Source organism: Parus major, chromosome 1A, assembly GCF_001522545.3.
Source record: "Parus major isolate Abel chromosome 1A, Parus_major1.1, whole genome shotgun sequence".
NCBI classification, from domain to species: domain Eukaryota; kingdom Metazoa; phylum Chordata; class Aves; order Passeriformes; family Paridae; genus Parus; species Parus major.
Window position 1 is genome coordinate 44,318,716 of NC_031773.1, and position 18,545 is coordinate 44,337,260.

Sequence of the window (18,545 nt, forward strand, 5' to 3'; positions counted from 1 at the left end):
ATAAAAAATTTCAAGTGAAAAATTATTAAAATGGGAGCCAGGAAAGCAACTTCTTAAATTTAAAAATATTTAGGACAGTTTATTATAATAAAAAAATAAGCCTTGCTGTATCATCAGATTCGGCTGTTCTCTTCAATGTTACATGTATTGTAAAGGAAACAAAAGAGGACTTAGCTAAAAGCAATTATGTGGATTGAACATTAGTGTTTTCATTATCTTTTTATAATTTCAGATCAAAATGAATCAGTCTACATTCAAATTTAACTAATGAGCATTGCCAATTTTGTCTAGTCCTTTAGCTGAAATTATAATCTGCTTTAGTGTAAATGATTTTTAGGTATGCTTACTATTAACCATGCCTATTAGTTTCTGTAGAAGTTTTGAGTCTCTTCATTGTCAGTTAGACCTACAGCTGCTTCACATATCTTTTTTTCTCTTTTCCTAGGAATTGTACCCATGTGTGATACAATGGATGTTTTGTATTGCCTTAAAGTGCACCATTCCTCCAACTGCAGTGTTCTCCCTCCCCCTCTTACCTTGCACAGTTGTTTGAAATAGAGTTGTGCACTTAGTGCCTGAGATTTTTCTAGGACTCTTGTAGTGTTTTTGTGAGGGTAGAACTGGTAACCTGTTGCCAGTAGAGGATTATCCACCACCCCAAAATTCTTTTCCTTCCTTTTGAAAATTATGCAGTTAAACTCCCTATTACAGAACGCTGTGCAAATCACTGTTTTGAGGGGTTTTTACAATTTTTAAATTCGGTGAAGTCTCTGTATGGGGCCCAGTTGCCCAGGCTGTATATAGCAACAACAGAGTCTGTGTCCTTATCACTGCTCTCCTGAGGTGTTTTGTAGAAGCTGATGCCCTTGCAGGTTTCTGGGGAAAGCCAGACCGAGAGACTCTGACTCAGGTGCTTTCCTCTGCCCTCCTGGAACAGAACATTGCAGGAGGCTGCTTGCCCTCATCTCTAAGAAGCCACTAAATCCAAAATGCCAGCAGATTGCTGAGAATTCAGATATGTTTTTGCAATTGCTAGTAGAACACAGCCTCCTTTGGAGCTGTTTGGTTGCCCTTTCTCCTTCAGAGCAAGTACAGACTCCATGGCAATGTCCAGGAATGGAAAAGTCAGCCTTGAGGCTGTATTTCCCTCTGGTAGGTGTGTTAGCATTCAGGAACACACATAATCACAGATTGATTACATGCAGGTGCTTTATTGAAGCATGTGGGAACTAGGGGTATCAGCAACCCAAATCTAGCTCCATCATCTTTGTCCAAAGTGCACATAGTTATACAATTTCAGCTGTAGCAGTAATCACTATAACAACCTTATCAATATTGCTTCATTAATAAATCCTCATTAACTTTATCGATATTGCTTCATGAGAGTTAGCTCATCCTTGTACAAACATGTACAAATCTTATCTCTGGGTGGGTATCTTGGAGACCCTAAGTACCAGCTCCCTTTACTGTAAAAATTTCAGCTTGCTAGACCATCCCTAATACCAAGCATTCTTGAGGCCTACCTCTACAAGATTTTCAGAAACATTTTCAGAAACATTTAACCCCATAGTAACAGGTGGGAGGTGTATTTGTCCACCTTGTGCTTTCCTCCTTCCTTTCTTCCTGTGTCTACTATGGAGGCACAAATTTATTTGGGTTTATGGATGGCAATGATGATGCCCAAAAGCTCTGAGGACTTGGGACACCTTATTTCTGTCATGATTCCATGAAAAGCAGAAGCCAAATAACCTTTACTGTTTGGAGGACTGGGAGGGTGCCAGATACTCGGAACACTTCCAGTATGATGCCTTTTTTTTTCTTTTTCAGTGCTGAATTTCACTTTGTTCTTTCAAGCTAGGAATGGGACACCACCACTGGCTCTGCCAATATGCAGTAAGATGTTAAGCTGAGACTGGACTTGTTTGTGGCTGGAACTCTGCAGTAGATTGACAGTAGATTGATTGATTGTGTTTTTCAGCACTTCTAGAGCTTCTGTGGGGAGTGCTGCTCTCTGTGGCTTTTTGGTTTTTTTGGGAGGTGAAGGCCAGAGGGTTTGGAGCATGGATGCTGGCTTTTCTTGGGTTTTAAGAGGCTTTTCTTCCAGAGTAATTCACTGAACAGCTTTCTTCTAGGAGGGATTTTATGAGAAACCTTGCAACTAGATTTAATATAGGCCTAGGCTGAGATTGTTAGGGTACATCCTGAAAGAGTATAAAGGAGTTATTTTCAGTCTGCCTGTGTCATTGACAGCTTCATCACTTCCTATATCATCTCCTACTTGCAGGAGAGTTGCACTTGAGGGATACAGCACAACTGGGTGATAATTGACTAGAGCTATTTAAGCTGCCTCTGTGTGTTTGTTCAGGAGGATGAGAAAGCTAAAGTATCTTGTAAGTGTTTCAATAGGCAGTTTCTCTCTTGGGGCCTGACTGTTTACAGAACAAATTAGCTTCCTGTGCTTGTTTCCATTTAACAAACCATATGTTGTACATAGGAGAAGTGCTCTGAGAATGGTTAGATTCATGTCCTTCAGGCTAGAGAGGATTCTTGTTCTGTACTCAAGAGGCATCCTCTAAGTGCTACTTAGGATGCTGCAATTAGATTCCATGTGTTTATGTGGTATTTTTAATTTCTTACTGTGTTAGCTTCCTTCAATTTATTTGTGTCTCTGCTTTATTTTTAGCTTTGTTCAGTTTCCCTAATAATGTAGAACTCAGATGGGTTTTGAAAATCATGTTTAAAATGACTCAAAATGAGGCAAATTTACCCATTCAAACTCTTTGAAAGTAAACAGGATGCTTCTTAGGTAAAGCATGTGTTATTTCTAGTGCATAAATGCACATGGACAATGCTTGGTATTTAAAAACCCTTTTATTTTACTTTTCTAATACATTTAGACTCTTCTAATTCTCCTCTGTAATTGTATAGAAAATATAATTTCTATAGCACTTTTCTATAGTAATTTCTAGCACATGATAGCAATGATTTCTTTTATTTCTAAATATCATATTATTTTCCTGCCATGTCCTCCAGAGATAGTAATAACTGTTCATATTCCTCTTCCTCATTAGAGTCAGTGTTTGGGTTGATAAGACTTTGTAGCCTGCTGGTTCAAACTCTTAATAGTCTTGACACATTTTGAAAACACAAGTTTTCCTGTCCCAGAGTAACAATGACAACATTTCTTTTTGTGCTCCCCAGTTATAACCACTTAAATTCCTCCTTTAATACTGATCAGTACTGGCTGTTGTTTATAAGCCCCTTGGCAGAAGTAGTGTAGGGAAAAAAAGATTAAGGAAAGGCTGAAAAATATACTTTGGTTTAATAACCCTGAAATATTACCTGAGAGGAATAGCATATTTTTAATTTGAGACTTGGAAATGCTTAGTGTCTTTTTTAGTAGAGAATATATGAATGGCCAGTGGAAATCTGTCTCTAAATGCAGATCAAACATATTGATCTAAAGAATCCAACCTGAAGCCAATAATCATGTCCTGATGGTTGACATGATGGTCAACATCTACACAGTAAGGTAAGATATACTTACAGAAGCTGGTAGCTCCTAATTTTTTTTCAGTGCATTTGCACAATTTCTTAAAAGGTGCTGTAGAGCTTATTTATATCCAGTACAGGAGAGCAATTATAGGTTTATATTTCCAGCTGAAATATTGGAGAAAATGTGTGGTCTTACCAATATGTGGCTTAAATTTCAGAATTAGGAAATAGGAAGAGAAATGGTTTCAGAGTTTAAACAGAAGAAATAATGCCTAAATTTTACCTCTAATTGAGTATAAGTTTAACAATAGCATGAAAAAAGGTCACCTGAATGTGTCTGAGTTTTCAAAATATTTAAAGAGATGTTTTAATGTCTTGCAGATGTTGCACTCTCAATTTATCAAAGCCAAAGAGTTGTAGTTTTTCTACTTGAAAAACTATAAAGCAGATACTACTTTTAAAAAAAATATTTCTACAGTATGATGGATTCAGCTATTAAATTGTTGTTTTGAGTCAGCTGCTGGTTTTTTATAGTCTGGAGCACTGGATTTGAGGAGGATCTTACAGGTACACATTCACTCAAAGGAATGGTTGAGGGGCTGAGCTGAACTTGTGGAAGAATTGCTTTTCACTATGAGATTTTATCAGTAAATACCTGCCAGAGATGGGTGCAATTCAACTGAACTTCATGTGACTGGAGTTTTCTTCATAGCATATCTTGATCATTTAAATTTGGATAAAAATATATTAAACACAATATAAAATTTATTATAAAATTATATATATATAACTATAAAAGATATTAAACATAGTCGGTGGCAACAAGCAATAAGTCTACCAATTTAACTGTTTTATCTCCTTTTCCCAGAATTATCTCTGTTGAAAGGGTTAAACTTTTGGTGGCAATAGAAGAAAAAAGTCTGTTCCTTGAGTTATGATCTACTTTTCCTCTTAAGCTTCTCCTAGCTGTGAGGTCTTTACACGCTGCAGTTTCTCCAGCTCCTGTACTACTCCTTACATCTAATTTTTAGTATTTAATTACTTATGTCAACCTTCCTTCAAATGAGGGTTCCACTGTTCTGGATTCTAGTATTGGTAGTGTTTGGGGTAGACTTGCTGCAGCAAAGTTGGACTTCACTGTTCCTGGTTTTTTTAATCACAAAGTCACTGTGTGGAATGGAACATTTTCTCAGTTTATATTCTGGATCTCTCTGGTTTCTTCAGCATGTAATAGCAAAAAAAAGAGTGATCTTTAACAAGCTGTTACATTTATGTGTTATATATCATGTAGCTGTTTTTTTGCTAACATACGGATTTAGGAAATTAAGATCATGTTTTCTGAAAATGATAATCCTTTCTATATTTATTTATATTTTGCATACAAATTACATCTCTTCCTTTTCAAAAATTGAGTCAGAATGCTTCCAGCTCAAGCATTTTGTCCCTCCATTTTTATTTTTTTTTTTTATTTTGCTCTTTATTTGAGTTCTGTGATGGGTTAAAAGTTACTTTAGGATTGTTCTGTATCTGCCAATGTGTTTGTATTGTTTCTCAATTGGAAAATGAGAATCTGATCACAGTGAATACTTTGAGCAGTTAGCAGCAAATACAAGAGGTCATTACTTTTGTGAGAAAGAATACATCAAACTTTGGATGTCAAAACTGGAATTAATACCTATGACAGGAAGCAAGGGGCTTAGAACTTGAGTGTCTTCTGTTTATAATATGTTTTTAGCAACATTTGAGTTCTAACAAAATCTTTTTTCTATTGAATTTGTTTGGGTTTTTTTGTTTTTGTTTTTTTGACATTTCTAAATTGACTGTTGATAGCTGCTGAGATTCCTTGAAGGGAAAAACAGGAATGTTCATAAACCCAGTCAGAATGTCAAAGTGAGGACAGCTGAATTAGGTATTGTAACACAAGGACTTAGTCCAAGGGGAGGACTGCAAAAATTCTTCCACAGGCAGTGAAGACAAGATTTGAGTAACCACTGTCAGAGATCAGTAGCACAGATAATCCAGCAGCAGTGGCACATTCAAGGTGTAACTGTAGTGGTGGTGTTTTTATGGGGACTGGCAGAAGCAGCACTTTTTTTAGCTGTTAAATACTTTTCGCTTACCACTTGAAATACAAGGTTTGCTCTTGCAGATTTGTGGACTTTGCTTTTTCATTCTCTAAGCTGATTTTAGAGGCTATATTGAACAGGATGTTCAAATAATTCTGGCATTCCTTAAGGACTGACTAGAGTTTGAAAATTGGGTACCTTAATCCATCCTTTCCTTTCAGAATTGTTTTTTTTCTGACAAATTCTTGTTACACTAAACAAATGAAGCCATATAGCAAACATTTCAGTAATCAGGCCAACATAAAGTACTCATAAATTATCACCAAGCAGCTCTAAATCTGTCATAAACTCTTACTGACTGGCTCACAGGAATGTTTATGTAATTGAGAGAAACTATAGAAAGGAAGTTAAGTCTCCTTTTACAAGTTAAATCAACTACAGCGAGATGAAAAACACCCACGCATTTGGCTTTGGATCAGCAGAGACGTTCTTGAAAAGCAAACCTTTATGAAATCTTAATTATGAAACCAATTTCAAGGTGAAAAAAAATTATCAGTTTTCCAGGTGTCATAGATTGTACTCTGCTTGCATATTCCTTGTATAACAGGCTATCACCTTTATCAAGGAGATACAGATTTGGAATCATTCTAGCAAATAAATTTTGACATGGGTTGGAGCACAGATGTAATGTAGGATGTGTAAAAGCTGGAAAGCTTTGAGAGGGGTCCAAGAAGTCACAGTTCCACAGATGTGAAAAAAGCCACCACACCACCAAACCTGCTGAACGAGATGTTATCTTACATGACATGCCTTTAAAAAAGGTGTATAAGCTGCAGTGCAACACAGACAAATACATTAAGAAATTATTTTTATCTTTTAGAGTGCAAGTTACGAAGTATAAGAGCAACTGGCAAGGGTTTTTAAAGCAAGGAGTGAAATACCAATAAGGAAACCAAATGAGAGATTAATATTAAACCTATGTTATTAACAAAAAGAAGCTTATTCCACTGAGCACAGTGACATAGGTTTGAAATGTGATGTTGGAAATATGGCACTAGAAATTGATAATCTTAACAGAACAGGTAGCAAGGATGCATTTGTTCAAACGAAAGAATTTTGAACCACCAAGTCCAAATGAGAAACAGACATTTTTCTGCAACAGGTAAGATGAAGAGTCACACCTGGTAAAATTTATCACACTTTAAAAAAATGAGAAATTCCAAAAAGTTGTGAATCGCTGCAGTTTTGGTGTTTTTACAGAGGTGACTGAGGCAGCTACTGCCCTGAAGTCAGTCCTGAGGAAAACAGTGGAAAGGCAGATTTGAGGTTATATGGAAAAGCAGCATCTACTTTGAGCACCACAGGATTTTTCTAGGTATTACTGACCGCTGTGGTTTTTTGAGAGACTGTTTTTGGCAAATGGTACTGACAGATTTCTAATTGTTTTGCTTATGCCTTTTTTGGTTTGTTTTTAACACATTATTGTCAGTACATAAACTTTGGATTGCTTAAAGGAATTTGATTTATTATCACACCATATTTTGATCTAAAACAAACTTGTAAAATCTTATTCAACAAAGGAATTAGCTCTTAGTTCCTACATTTCTATGCAAAATGTAGTCTAAACAAACATCTCAGGAAACCATTCTGTTTCTGCTTAAATGCTTCCAGATGTTCAGTGTGTTTCAAATGTTATGGGTTATTATAAAGCTAAGAACTTTATTTCCTTGCTTTATATGTCTCACCTTAAAATAGGTATGGAAAGGAACTTCAGAGACCCTTTGATAATGTTCCTTGCCTCAGATCTGCAAAAGTCTGCTCTAGAGAAGGGGCTGTAATGAAATACTAGGATGCAGAGGTTTTCTTGGTCATCTGCAGATCAGGAAGAATTTCATTCTTGTACTGTGTAATTTGATCTTTAAATCTTTTCACCTGCCTATGAGATTGGCTTTAGGATGTGCAGTATTGAACACAGGTGATCTGTACCTTCAGGTGCAATAGATACTCATATTTTTGTTTCCTTGCAGATTGCATCATGCCAGCTGGACTTCTGGCTGGGAAACAGATATCCCCAAAGTCAGACTGGCAGGAATATTTCCCCCCATCTTCGTCTGTGGAGCTGGCTGTATGTATCAGCAGCTGGAATTACTTAAGTACACCTCTCTGAAGGGCTTTCCTGCCACATTAGGTGCTGGGGATAATGTTGGCACCTTAATAGTCTCTTTTCCCTACTACTTGTAACAATCAGTTCAGTTTTCCAGTTTTTTGAGGTACTTAGCTTAGTTGACTCTTCAAGTTTTATGTAAGTATAACCAAGTTAAATGTAATGTCAGTGACACAGAGATGGCCATGGTCAATGATATATTATCTTTCTATATTAACTTCCACTCATGCACAGCATTCCCAGACACTTGCATGTTTCAGTAGATTACTTAATTCCAATGCAGAATTGATCACTTAATCCATCACTGATACTTCTATAGATTTACATACTGTCTGAAAGGCAAATTAAAGAAAAGAATATTAGTCTTTGCAACATTAACTCAAAAAAGAAGTAGTGCAAGCCTCAACTACATACATTAGGATATTTTTGCTTAGGACATAGCCAAGCCTGCCATTCTGTAGCCTCACAGTTATTACTATCCAATAATCACAAGTGGAAGAATGAATTCTGCACTGTATCTAACGCATTTTTTAAATTAGTGTGGGCTGTTTCTTTTTTTCCTCATGGTGTCACTATAGGATAAAGTTAATGCTTATTGGGTATTCTCTATATTGGAGCATATTTCCATTTCCTTTGTTGCACTGGCTTTCTGATTTTCTACTATGTGTTTAGAAAATATGATAGCAAATATATTGCCTTCAAATTTGGACATGTTCTCTAAAGCATTGGCCTATCCTTAACATTGAGCATGAATTTTTCTTTTTCTTTTCCTTTTTATTTTTTCCCTAAGGATTTAATATTAGAATGAATCTAGCTTTATATAAGGGTGTGGAGAATTCGAGCAAGTCTGATGACTTGCAAGTAGGAAATGCCATGTTTAAAAAGACAAAAAGGCACATATCTTACAATCAAGTGGGCTTATGAAGTTACATCTGTGATAGACTTCTTCATCACACATAGAAACTGTATGAATCACAGAATGGGTAAGGTTGGTAGGGATCACAGTGGTTCCAACCTCCCTGCTCAAGTAGGGTCATCCTAGAGCACACGATACAGGCCTGCATCCAGGCAGTTCTTGAATATTTCCAGTAAGCTTCATATTTCCTCATGTTGTTGTTATGTGTTTTGAATTCAGCTTTTGTGATTGATAGAAAAAGCAGATTTCCTATGCAAGCTCAGTAGCAAGAGAAGACAGGAGAGAGAGAGAGAATTTGGTTTAATTTACATACTGATAGCATTGATAGCATTTTTATTGGCCTAGTTGTTACCAGTTCACCCAGACCCACATTCTTGAATATATCTAGGTACCTGACTTCCACAGAAGGAAGAAAGATGTGGCACTCTATAGAGGTCAAGTACAATTGAAGAGAAATTTGCTTCTGGTCTTTACAAGAGCAGGAGTCATCTGGAGATGCCATTTCCCCTTCATGCATTTGGAGCACACCTTTCTGAAAGGCAGGGGACATAGGCCATTTCTCTGCTTTCCCTCTTCTGCCTCTTCAGCAGGACAGTGGTGTTTGGGCTGGTTGCACTCAGGCTTGTAATGAGGATGACTGTGACTGTCTAGTCAGCAGGAATGAAATCATCCACCAGTTCCACAAAATCTACATCCAGTGTGAGCTCTGGCTGCTTGTGGGTCAGCCTCTGCCTAGCTCAGGTTATCAGGTGTGAAAGTTAACTAGAACCGGCATATGGTTAACCAGAATAACTGTGGCCTTGATAGCTGTAGTCAGCTATCAGTGACTTATCAACAGCTTGAGTCAGTTTGCTGATTTAGCAAAGAAGTTGGTTCACCTAAAGAAACCAAAGAACACCAAACAATTGCAGAGCTTTTCAGTAGAAGCCTAAGAATTATCCCCCTATTCTTTCCAGTGGGCTGAAAATCCTGCCAGGATTTCCAGTCAGTTAAGAGTCCTTTTTTCTCCCACTCTCTTCAGATGGTCTTTTAACATGAGCTAACAAATATCCCTCTTAGATAAATGCCCACATCTAAATATTGTCTCTAATCCCTATGCCATGTCTCTCACTTAAGTACTTGTCACTGCCACACAGTTCCTTCACAGAGTCAATTGTCCTTTGGGCTGATACTTTGGAGATAGTTGAAGTTACTCTTTCTGGACTGTTGTCTTGTTGACATCTTAGACACAAACTTCCAGTGAAGTGTGAAGCAGGTGAGATGAACAGCACACATTGACAGAAATCCAGGGCAAAATTAGAGTTCTGCATGCAGCACAAACTGCTTGTTTTAATCTAGAATGGGACATAAACTATTTCACAGTCGTACGTGCATTAGTTGTCTAGCATGCTGATTCTTTTCCAAAGGACAGACAAAATCTTCACAAACTGATGATTCCCTTGCCAAGGGTTACCATTTTATGGCCATGCCAGTTTTTGATGCTGAGATTTTGACTTTAAACTGCAAGGCATGTATACCTTGTAGTTCTGCAGGTGAAGTAGCCTCTCACAAACTTCCTGGCAGAATAACAGAACCAGAGATGCTGAGTCTTTCTTCCTGCCATCTGTGAGAAGTGGCTCTTCTGGCTTTTAATAAATAGCAGGCCCATTTGGAGGAGTCACTGCATCCAGTCTCAAATGCAACATCAACATCTGCTTTAGGAAACCTCTAACTCCACAAACACAGCAGTGCCCTGTTTTTTGTCACTACTTTCTGCAGTTTCAAGCTGCTGCCCAGCAGCACTTTCTTTACTGTGCGTATGTGGTGGCGCATCCCCTTTCACACTGGCCCACACTGATTTCAGAAATGCTTGTTAGGCCTTGGCCTTGACGAATGACAGCTCAGCTAAGCTCCTTGAGCTTATCAGAAACACTGTGTGCTCCCAGAAACTTATTTTAGCTAATGAGCTCCTGTTTTTTAGCGAACAGTCTTGGAAACCTATTTTTCTTGCCTGCCTAAGAATGTAAGTGTAACACCACTTTCATGATTGAACTTTTACAGAAAGTTACTGACCTGAATTGTAGCCAGGATGGAAAATTGCTGTGACGAAAGAAAACACTCTTGCAGCCCTATAAAGAGCGGTTCTAAGTGAGACCCTCTGAGCTCTCCTGGACCTCAGAGGGCTGCAGCCAGCAATTCACTCTGAGTGAGATACTCCTCTGAGCGAAAAAATTCTCAAGTTCACTCTATTTGTAGGATCACTGCCGAAAGCTAAAGATGGAGCTTGGGCTGATACCCCCACTCCTTGAGGCTCAACTCTTTGCCCTTCAAAATAATGTAAAGGCATGAGGACTTCACTGATCCTGAGGGGAATTTTTCACAGGTATGTGTCCTCACTCCTTTAGTGTGTGTCTGCCAAGTGTGAATATAGCATTGCAAATCGTTGTGGTTTAAAAGCAAACAGTTGCTTCCCTTCTCCCCAGTCCCCTCCAGTGAGATAGGGACAAAAAGGCAGAGATTATGGGTTGAGATAACAATTTACTAGAGAAAAAGTAATGAGAGAAAGAAAACAGTAACAGCAAATGGTACTCATAAAACAGTGCATAAAAGAGGTGATTTACATACAAAAAGGTGTTCACCACCCCCACCCAGCTCCACATGGCTACCAAGACAAAGACAAAATGGTGGATGGTACCACAGCCCTGCAGCTGTGGCTCTTCCCAAGACAAACAATATATGGTAGATGTTCTCACAGCTGGTGTCCTCCTTCCCCAAGACCAAGACAACAAACAAGGATGGACAAACCTTCCAAGCCTTCTTCCTCTGCACATCACCGACTGCTCTGCCTGCACTGACTGCCCTGTGCCACCCCAAGGGATGTGGTCACCGCTTTGCTCCTCCAGAAAAAAGGAACAAAATTGGTGCCATTTCTGCTGTGCACTCAGCTTTCCTTCCACCTGAAACCATGTCCCCTGCAATGACCTGGATGGTTTAGAATAGCACGCCAGCCACACCCACACACTTCTAGGCCCTGCCCCTCTCAGCAAGGGCGAGAGAATGAACTCTCCTGGCCAGAACCAGGACACTCAGGCACTGTGAGTGTTGATCTCTGCAATCTGTAAGTACATTAGATTCGTACGGAAGTTTGGCCTGTTGCTGTGTTGCTGTCGTGCTCGTTGTAGATTCTAAAGAATCTTAACTTGTTGAAATTAGGCTATCAATGAAGTGCTGTTAAAAACTTGAGGCCTAAGCCGTTGGTCAAGTCTGGCTATGTTTGAGCTAAGTTTGGCAAAAGCGTCTACTCTGTGACTCAACAGGAGGGTGCCCCTCATTCCCTTTTATCCTTATGCTTTTCCATGCTTAACTTTTTCCCATCCCCAGCCTCCACATAGATAATGTTAGATTGATTCTAGTTTGGTTGATTTTAGGTTTTAGTCCAGTTTTTCTCTGTATGCTACAACTATGTAGTTCAGCAGTAAAGTGAACCTTGACAATGAACTTTATTGCACTTTCACTTTTTTATTAAACCTGCTTTAGCTGATACCTTTTGCCAGTGGTTCTTTGAGCAACCTAAACCCCCTATTCACAACAGCGTATTGGAGACCTCACTACTCACATAATGCTCAAAATCCTTTGTTACCCACATCTCATTTGGATTTCAATTTGCTTACCTCCTCATGTCAAATGCAATCTACTTGTGTATCACCTCTCTTATTTTGCCTATTTCTCCTTCCTACTCTAAGTCAGTCTCTGGAATTAATTCTTGGTTTTACAGAATCCAAATGCTCCAGCTTCTTCATATGCCCTCCTTGACCTGCCTCTGCTTCCCTTTTACCCTAGAGGTCAAGAACAGCAAATATACGGACTTTCTGATCTTACAGAGGTTTCTGGCTTTTTCCCTACCTTCACTCTTAAGACTGACCATTATCCCCTTACTGCCTATGCACTTTCAGCATACCAGGAACTTAAATGAAAAGGCACCTCAACCAAAAAAAGACAAAAGATCAAGTGGTAACTCCTTTGGCTTACTGCAAGTTTGTAGAAATCCCTTTGGATCTGAAGAAGGGACTGCTAAATCACTGTCCCATTCTAGAGGAGACCCTGTGGGCTTCTCTCCAGCTGTCTTACACTAGTATTGGTGAGTAGATGGATATGTTTCCTTCTAAAATACGAGGTTTCTGCAAATACAGAAGTCCCTAATGTGTTAATTCTTATCTTTCTTTCCAGTTTAAATTTGTCTGCTCTGGGGGCTTCAGTTGTTCACTGCCTGTGTCCCAAAACCTTCACACTCAATTCTCTGCCCTACCCGTCTTTCATCTGTCTCACCTTTCATCAGTCCTGCTAGTTATCCTCAGTCTCTCTTGCCCCAATTATCTCTCCCAAATGAGTTCAGCTGCTTATTGTGCCACCTTACCTGCTTGACATCTCTTTGATGAACCTAGATCAAATTCTTCCTGCAAGGTGCCAGTTCTTCCTGTTGTTTCACACCTTTCCTTTACATCTGCTTAGAGTTTTGCTGCAGCTCCTGTTTCATCCTTTAATTTTAGGGGTCATTCAGCTGCCCCAGTTTTATACCTTGAAAACTTGGCCCATTTGTACTTTACGTGCCTGAAGTGAATGTGTTTTAACATAACTCCTGCACAAATCTTTACAGGGTGTGATTAAATATGGGAAGTCAGCAGTTGAGTAGAGCATGGAAGAACCAGTTAATTAAGGACTTTAAAGGGTGACATTTTTACCATCTGTAAACAAAATCTGTATTGCAAACCAGAACTCTCTACATGGCAGCTCCTAGGTTTCCTTGGTGCAAGATCCAAAGCTCAGTGAAATGGGAGGGGGAATCTTTCACTGATTTTAGAATCCTTTGCATCAGGCCCCTGATTTCCCTTAGCAATGATAAAATGATACACAAAGTTGGGACTGTACAACTTCCTTTTATTTTGTGTGCTTTTATAGGATATAAATAAATGACAAAATTACAAAATTTATAACTGGAAGCCCAAGCATATTTACATAAGTATTTGTTGCAGTGAGGCTACTATTTACTGTTGTCCTATACAATTTTCCTTTTGGTACCATATTTTTAGTGTTATTTTTTTTTTTGACTGTCAGTTGACTAAGTACATATCAACAGTGAATAAGCAAAAATATGTACAAGGAACTATTTTGTTCAAGTAAATTGAATACTGTATTAAAAGGATGTCATCACTCAGCGCTATGATTAGGTTTAACTAAACCATATACATTTATCAGTTTTAAACCAAGTTCAATTATCCATTTTTTGGAACATACCAACTGATGATTCTAACTGAAAAACCTCAGCTGGATATGAAATAATAATTAAAAAAACATTAAGACAACCACACAATTTATCAATATCTCTATAATGAACTTCAAAATGATTCACAATTTGACTGGATAGAACAATATACGTTAAAATGTCATTTTTCTCCTATAATGATAATTTTACTGTTATAATTTCAGTTCTACATAAATATACATCATGGTATTATACAAATACTCCACAGACATTAAAAAAATTAAAACACCTTAAAGAAAAAGTAAGTAAATCTTGTTTAACCAAATATTAAGCAAATGCTTAATTTTTTTTGTTTCATGAAAACGTTTGTATTACTTTGGAATTTTTTTCTTTTTCTTGCTGTTTTTATTTAGAAAATGTTTTGCAGTAGAATTTTATCAATACTCTTCCAAACAAGCTTTCTGTGACAGAAATCTTGATAACAAAATCCATGGTTTTTACTTCTTTTAGAACCACTGAGATTATTTTTTAAAAATACTAGTAGAATTCATGGCTATAGCAATGTTGAACTGCATAAACTATATGTAGGTGTAGTAGAATGACCATTCCACTTTCATTCCAGACTGATCACACAGAACATCTAGTGCACTGATGCTACAACTCTTATAATTTTCATAATGCTGCAATAGCAGTCATTTACTTAACTTTAAAATAAACAGTATTTCTCATAATTAATCTGGCTTCCTTCCATAAATATTCATATGTTTTCCTATAGTACTTCTCTTCCATAAAAATATCTAATAAATGTTTTCTGTGCATTATTAATACCTTTTTCTAACCATTCATAAAACTCTGATCCTTTGCTACAATGCAAGAGGTTTTTATTTCTGTAGAGGATCAAAGGACATCAATGATTACATATAAAATCAGCGCACACAGAAATCAGGGTGCCTAATTTCTCATCACTTTAATGAGTTCTTTATCCAACACAGTAATTATTAATGAATTCAGTGGTTTCACAAATAATCTATTTATTAATTCTGGTTCTATTTCAATTAAAAACTGCCAAGATTTAAATAAAAAACCCAATCAAATACTCTACTCATAGGCAGCATTAGTATTAGTTTAGAGACATTTTGTATTTTTTTTTTTTTCTTTAAAAAGTAGAATTCTAAAATAAGAAATCAAAGAAAGCACTGTGGCAGAGTCACAAGGGAGAACTGCATGAAAAATAAGGTTTCTCACTCCTCTTGTGGACTGTAATTTTAAAAGTCTTCATATAGTGTCATTCTTCATTCAGTGCTGCAGGAAGAAGAACATCACCAGAAATGACTGTCAGCCTTTTTTGTTAGTTACAAGGCCACTCATACAGTGCAGTCTTCCTCTCTGCTGGATTGAAACGTTGCCATAAAGGAAAGGCTGTGCTGTGACTGCTTGGCGTGCAAGGCACAACAAGGAACAGGGGGACAGTTTTTTATCAGAAAATTGTAGTTTCATACTTGGTATTAATGCCTCTTTTGGCCTCTTGTCCAGGTTCAACAATCCAGGGTAGATTCGCAAGAGTCTTTTGTTCGGATGGATCTATCTGCTTTAAGACAAATGCAAACATACAGACGGGTTACCATCTCCGTGCACGGCAGCTTGAGCAGAGGGTTTTTCTTTAAACTAACAGGGCAAATCCCGAATTGACAAAGTCGTACAGCAGCAAGTATGGTGGTGTCTACACTCCCATGTACTCATGGCTGCCTTCTTCTTCCTGTTGAGATCAGAGCTGTGTTTACCCCCAAGCTATAGGGCATCATAGTTCATTAAAGCCACACTTCATCCTGAGAAGTCTGTTCGCTAATGAGACAGACGATGGCATCAGGAAATGTTTCTACTTAAAGTTTTATGGAGGAAGATTCTGTGGCAATGGATGACAAAGTGTACAGTCATACATTTCCCCCCCCCACCCTTCCCCTCACCCGATAATTAAGTGTCATAGAGTACAGTTCTCGCGTTATAGTCGGTGAATATGATACAGTGTGCGGTCATTTTTCTCCTTTCCCTCCCAAATCACCCTGTGCCTGTGTTCTCACTTAATTTATAACAGTTTTCATAATTTTTTTTAAAAGGTCTACCGTAAAAGAATATTTCTCTGTCATCTCTGCATTTCAGGAGAGCACTTTAAAGGCAATCAATACAAATGCTTCAATGAGCTTTGTTTCTTAGGAACCTGTGATTAATGCTGAAAAGTATATTGAATCCCAGATTTTAAAAAAAGAAAAAAAGGGTAAGAAAAAAAAAAAAAAAAGAAGTTGCTTGGTCTGACAAGCTAATTGTACAGAATTGATACAAAATTGATTTGTATTTGTAATTTGATTAGGATACATATGCCGTGATCGTATACCAAACAAGTTAGGTGATAAATTAGGAAAGTCCATGAAACCTCAGAGTTTGAGAGGTATGCATTGATTAAACTGAATTAATTAAAGCTCTGATGTAATTACTATAAGACACATATGCACAAGACTAACCAAGCAACATCTTAAACTGGAGAAATCTGAAATAAGCAGTTGTTTGAAATGGCTGCCAGCGCTGTGGTGACACAACCCTGCCAGCTGATGAGCAGAGGTGGCACAATGGAGCATTTCTGACTCGAGAGGTATTTTTATTTGTACAGCTTCTAGTATATAAACTCTTAACTGTATAGCTGAATTTTGGATTTTTTTGCATGCATTACTACCTTCTACTTACCACTGACTTCCGAATACTAACACGTGGTTTGGGAATAGGTTTAGAGGGTTTGTTTTCAAAGCTTTCAGGGAGGGTTGAAGAATGACCCCCTTTTCGTGCTTGTAGTGCAAGCTGATAGGCCACCTCAAATGCTTGTCCTAGTGTAAGAATGATTTCGTAAGCTAAATTCTGGAACAAAACAGAAACAGTTAAAATTGAGGTGAGGTTGAATTATTGTCAGATACATGAAGTGGGGTAGTGATTTTCAGAGTACATTATTAAAATCACACTGGTAATAGGCTCCTCGGTCTCTCTGATGTTTACATCTGCCATTTGATTTCTCATGGATTAAAAACAATCTAACTGTAATTTATTGTACTGAAAGTAATTACTTCTAAACCCCTTGAAAACGTCTTACTAACACGAAAACATGAGTGGGTGAGTATGTTGTCATCTCTTTTTAGAACCAGTATATTAACCTTCCCACCTTCCCAACTCATCCCATATCTGCTGTTCTCAGGATCCAGCCCCTCTTGCACTGTTGCAATGTGACACTCGGCCCCGCTCTATTTCAGAACTGCTGCGCTGACCCATCCTCCTCCAGAGCCGGCAGCCTGACGTGCTGCTTCCCTGGGGATGTGCCTTGGGATGCTCTGTGCTCCCCAAGCAGCACAGGAGGAGGCTGCAGCACGGCTCTGATGGGTTCAGAAGGACCGAGGGCAGTGCTGGAAGGACGTGCTCGGGCTGACAGGTGCAGTGCAGGTAGCTGTGTGTGCAGGTCCTGCTGCAAGTCCTGGGGAAACCTTCTCCTGGGTTTGATTCTAGAAGTGAAACTGAGCTCAAACAGTTGCGTAACAACGCTCTTGTAAGCGAGGGGAAGGGAGGTTAGTGGGCATAACCAAAAAAGTCAGGGTATTATGCCTAAAACCAATTCAGTGTTAAAGGTGGAATATTTTAAATCCTCTTTGGATATGGGGGAAAAAAAACCTGTTGAAATATTTATAACACATGAAAGATGTATCAGAGAGGTTGATATAAATATCTTTTCAGTACAGTTATACATCAGTGAAAAAGCAGCTGTGAGTTTCAAATTTGACCTTACTCTAAATGGCAAGTGAATTCCTATGGTAATTTTTCTTCAGGTTTGTGGGTTTGTTTTTGTATATTTATTTTCGGGCTCCTACTGGAGCTTATTTTTAGGCTCCTACTAGAGCCTATTTCTGGGCTACTAACTCTGCAATAATGTTTAGAACCCCTGCAGAGCAAAGGCAAGCCTGTTGGCTTGCCTCCATATGATGTCCTACAGTCCCCTTAGAATAATTCATAAATCTTTGATATGATTCAGCTGTTACCCTCTCCTTTCTCCATCTCCATAGTCTATAGTATGAGCAATTCTGCATTGCTTTCAACCTAGGCAATCCCTTAAAATTCTCATGTTTCTGATACTTTTTCAAATTACTTATGTCTTTACTAGTCAAGTCTAACTGTTGAGTTTGCAGTAAGTGAGAAAGCAATGCAGTGCACTTGGAAGTACACTGTTTGCAGCCCCTTCAATCATTAAAACAAAGTTAAATGGACAAGCATTTTATTTCATCACCTACACTTTAATTTCCCTGAAGAATTTCCATTCCTTTTTTATCACTCATTTATACTGATATAATACAGGCTAAATTCAGCATATTTTGCTCATTATAAGAGCTTCTTATAAAGGTGCCAGTTCTGCCCTGTGTTAGGTCAGACAGAAAACAATTATACTCCTGCACTGGGACATGATCTCTGCCGTTACAACTACAGTCACAACAGCAAGCCAGCCAAAATTTTATAGCTTCCCAAATAAAAATGTCTGCCTGATTTGATAGCTTTAGTCTCCAAATTATCTCCCCTTTAACTTCAAGGGAAACTGTCCAGAACTGAAAAACACTGAGGATGCAGTTTTCCAGTGGAATAATA

The 18,545-nt window shown here is 38.1% G+C and overlaps 1 protein-coding gene and 1 long non-coding RNA gene across 11 annotated transcripts in view; one reads left to right on the forward strand and one right to left on the reverse strand.

Annotated features, from left to right (window-relative positions):
* Positions 1-1,822: 1,822 nt before the first annotated feature.
* On the forward strand, positions 1,823-17,201 carry LOC117244405. 3 transcript variants are annotated; one of them, XR_004497406.1, is made up of 5 exons: positions 4,321-7,686; positions 10,877-11,003; positions 11,397-11,738; positions 12,574-12,758; positions 17,116-17,201. It is a non-coding gene; the product is annotated as an uncharacterized LOC117244405 (long non-coding RNA). The 3 variants fall into 3 exon arrangements; XR_004497407.1 differs by lacking the exon at positions 4,321-7,686 and adding an exon at positions 1,823-1,893 and having other exon boundaries at positions 10,877-11,738; XR_004497405.1 differs by having other exon boundaries at positions 10,877-11,738.
* Positions 13,542-18,545, reverse strand: part of ANKS1B (ankyrin repeat and sterile alpha motif domain containing 1B) — a 409,682-nt gene continuing 404,678 nt past the window's right edge. For 7 of the 8 annotated variants that reach the window (XM_015627528.3, XM_015627530.3, XM_015627525.3 and 4 more), the window contains 2 exons: positions 16,617-16,784; positions 13,542-15,468 (listed from right to left, as the gene is read on the reverse strand). In XM_015627528.3, the coding sequence (XP_015483014.1) occupies positions 15,358-15,468; positions 16,617-16,784 (279 nt within the window). In that variant the 3' untranslated portion in view covers positions 13,542-15,357. Of the gene's footprint in view, positions 15,637-16,616; positions 16,785-18,545 lie in introns of all 8 variants that reach the window. The other variant, XM_015627529.3, reaches the window with a different exon arrangement.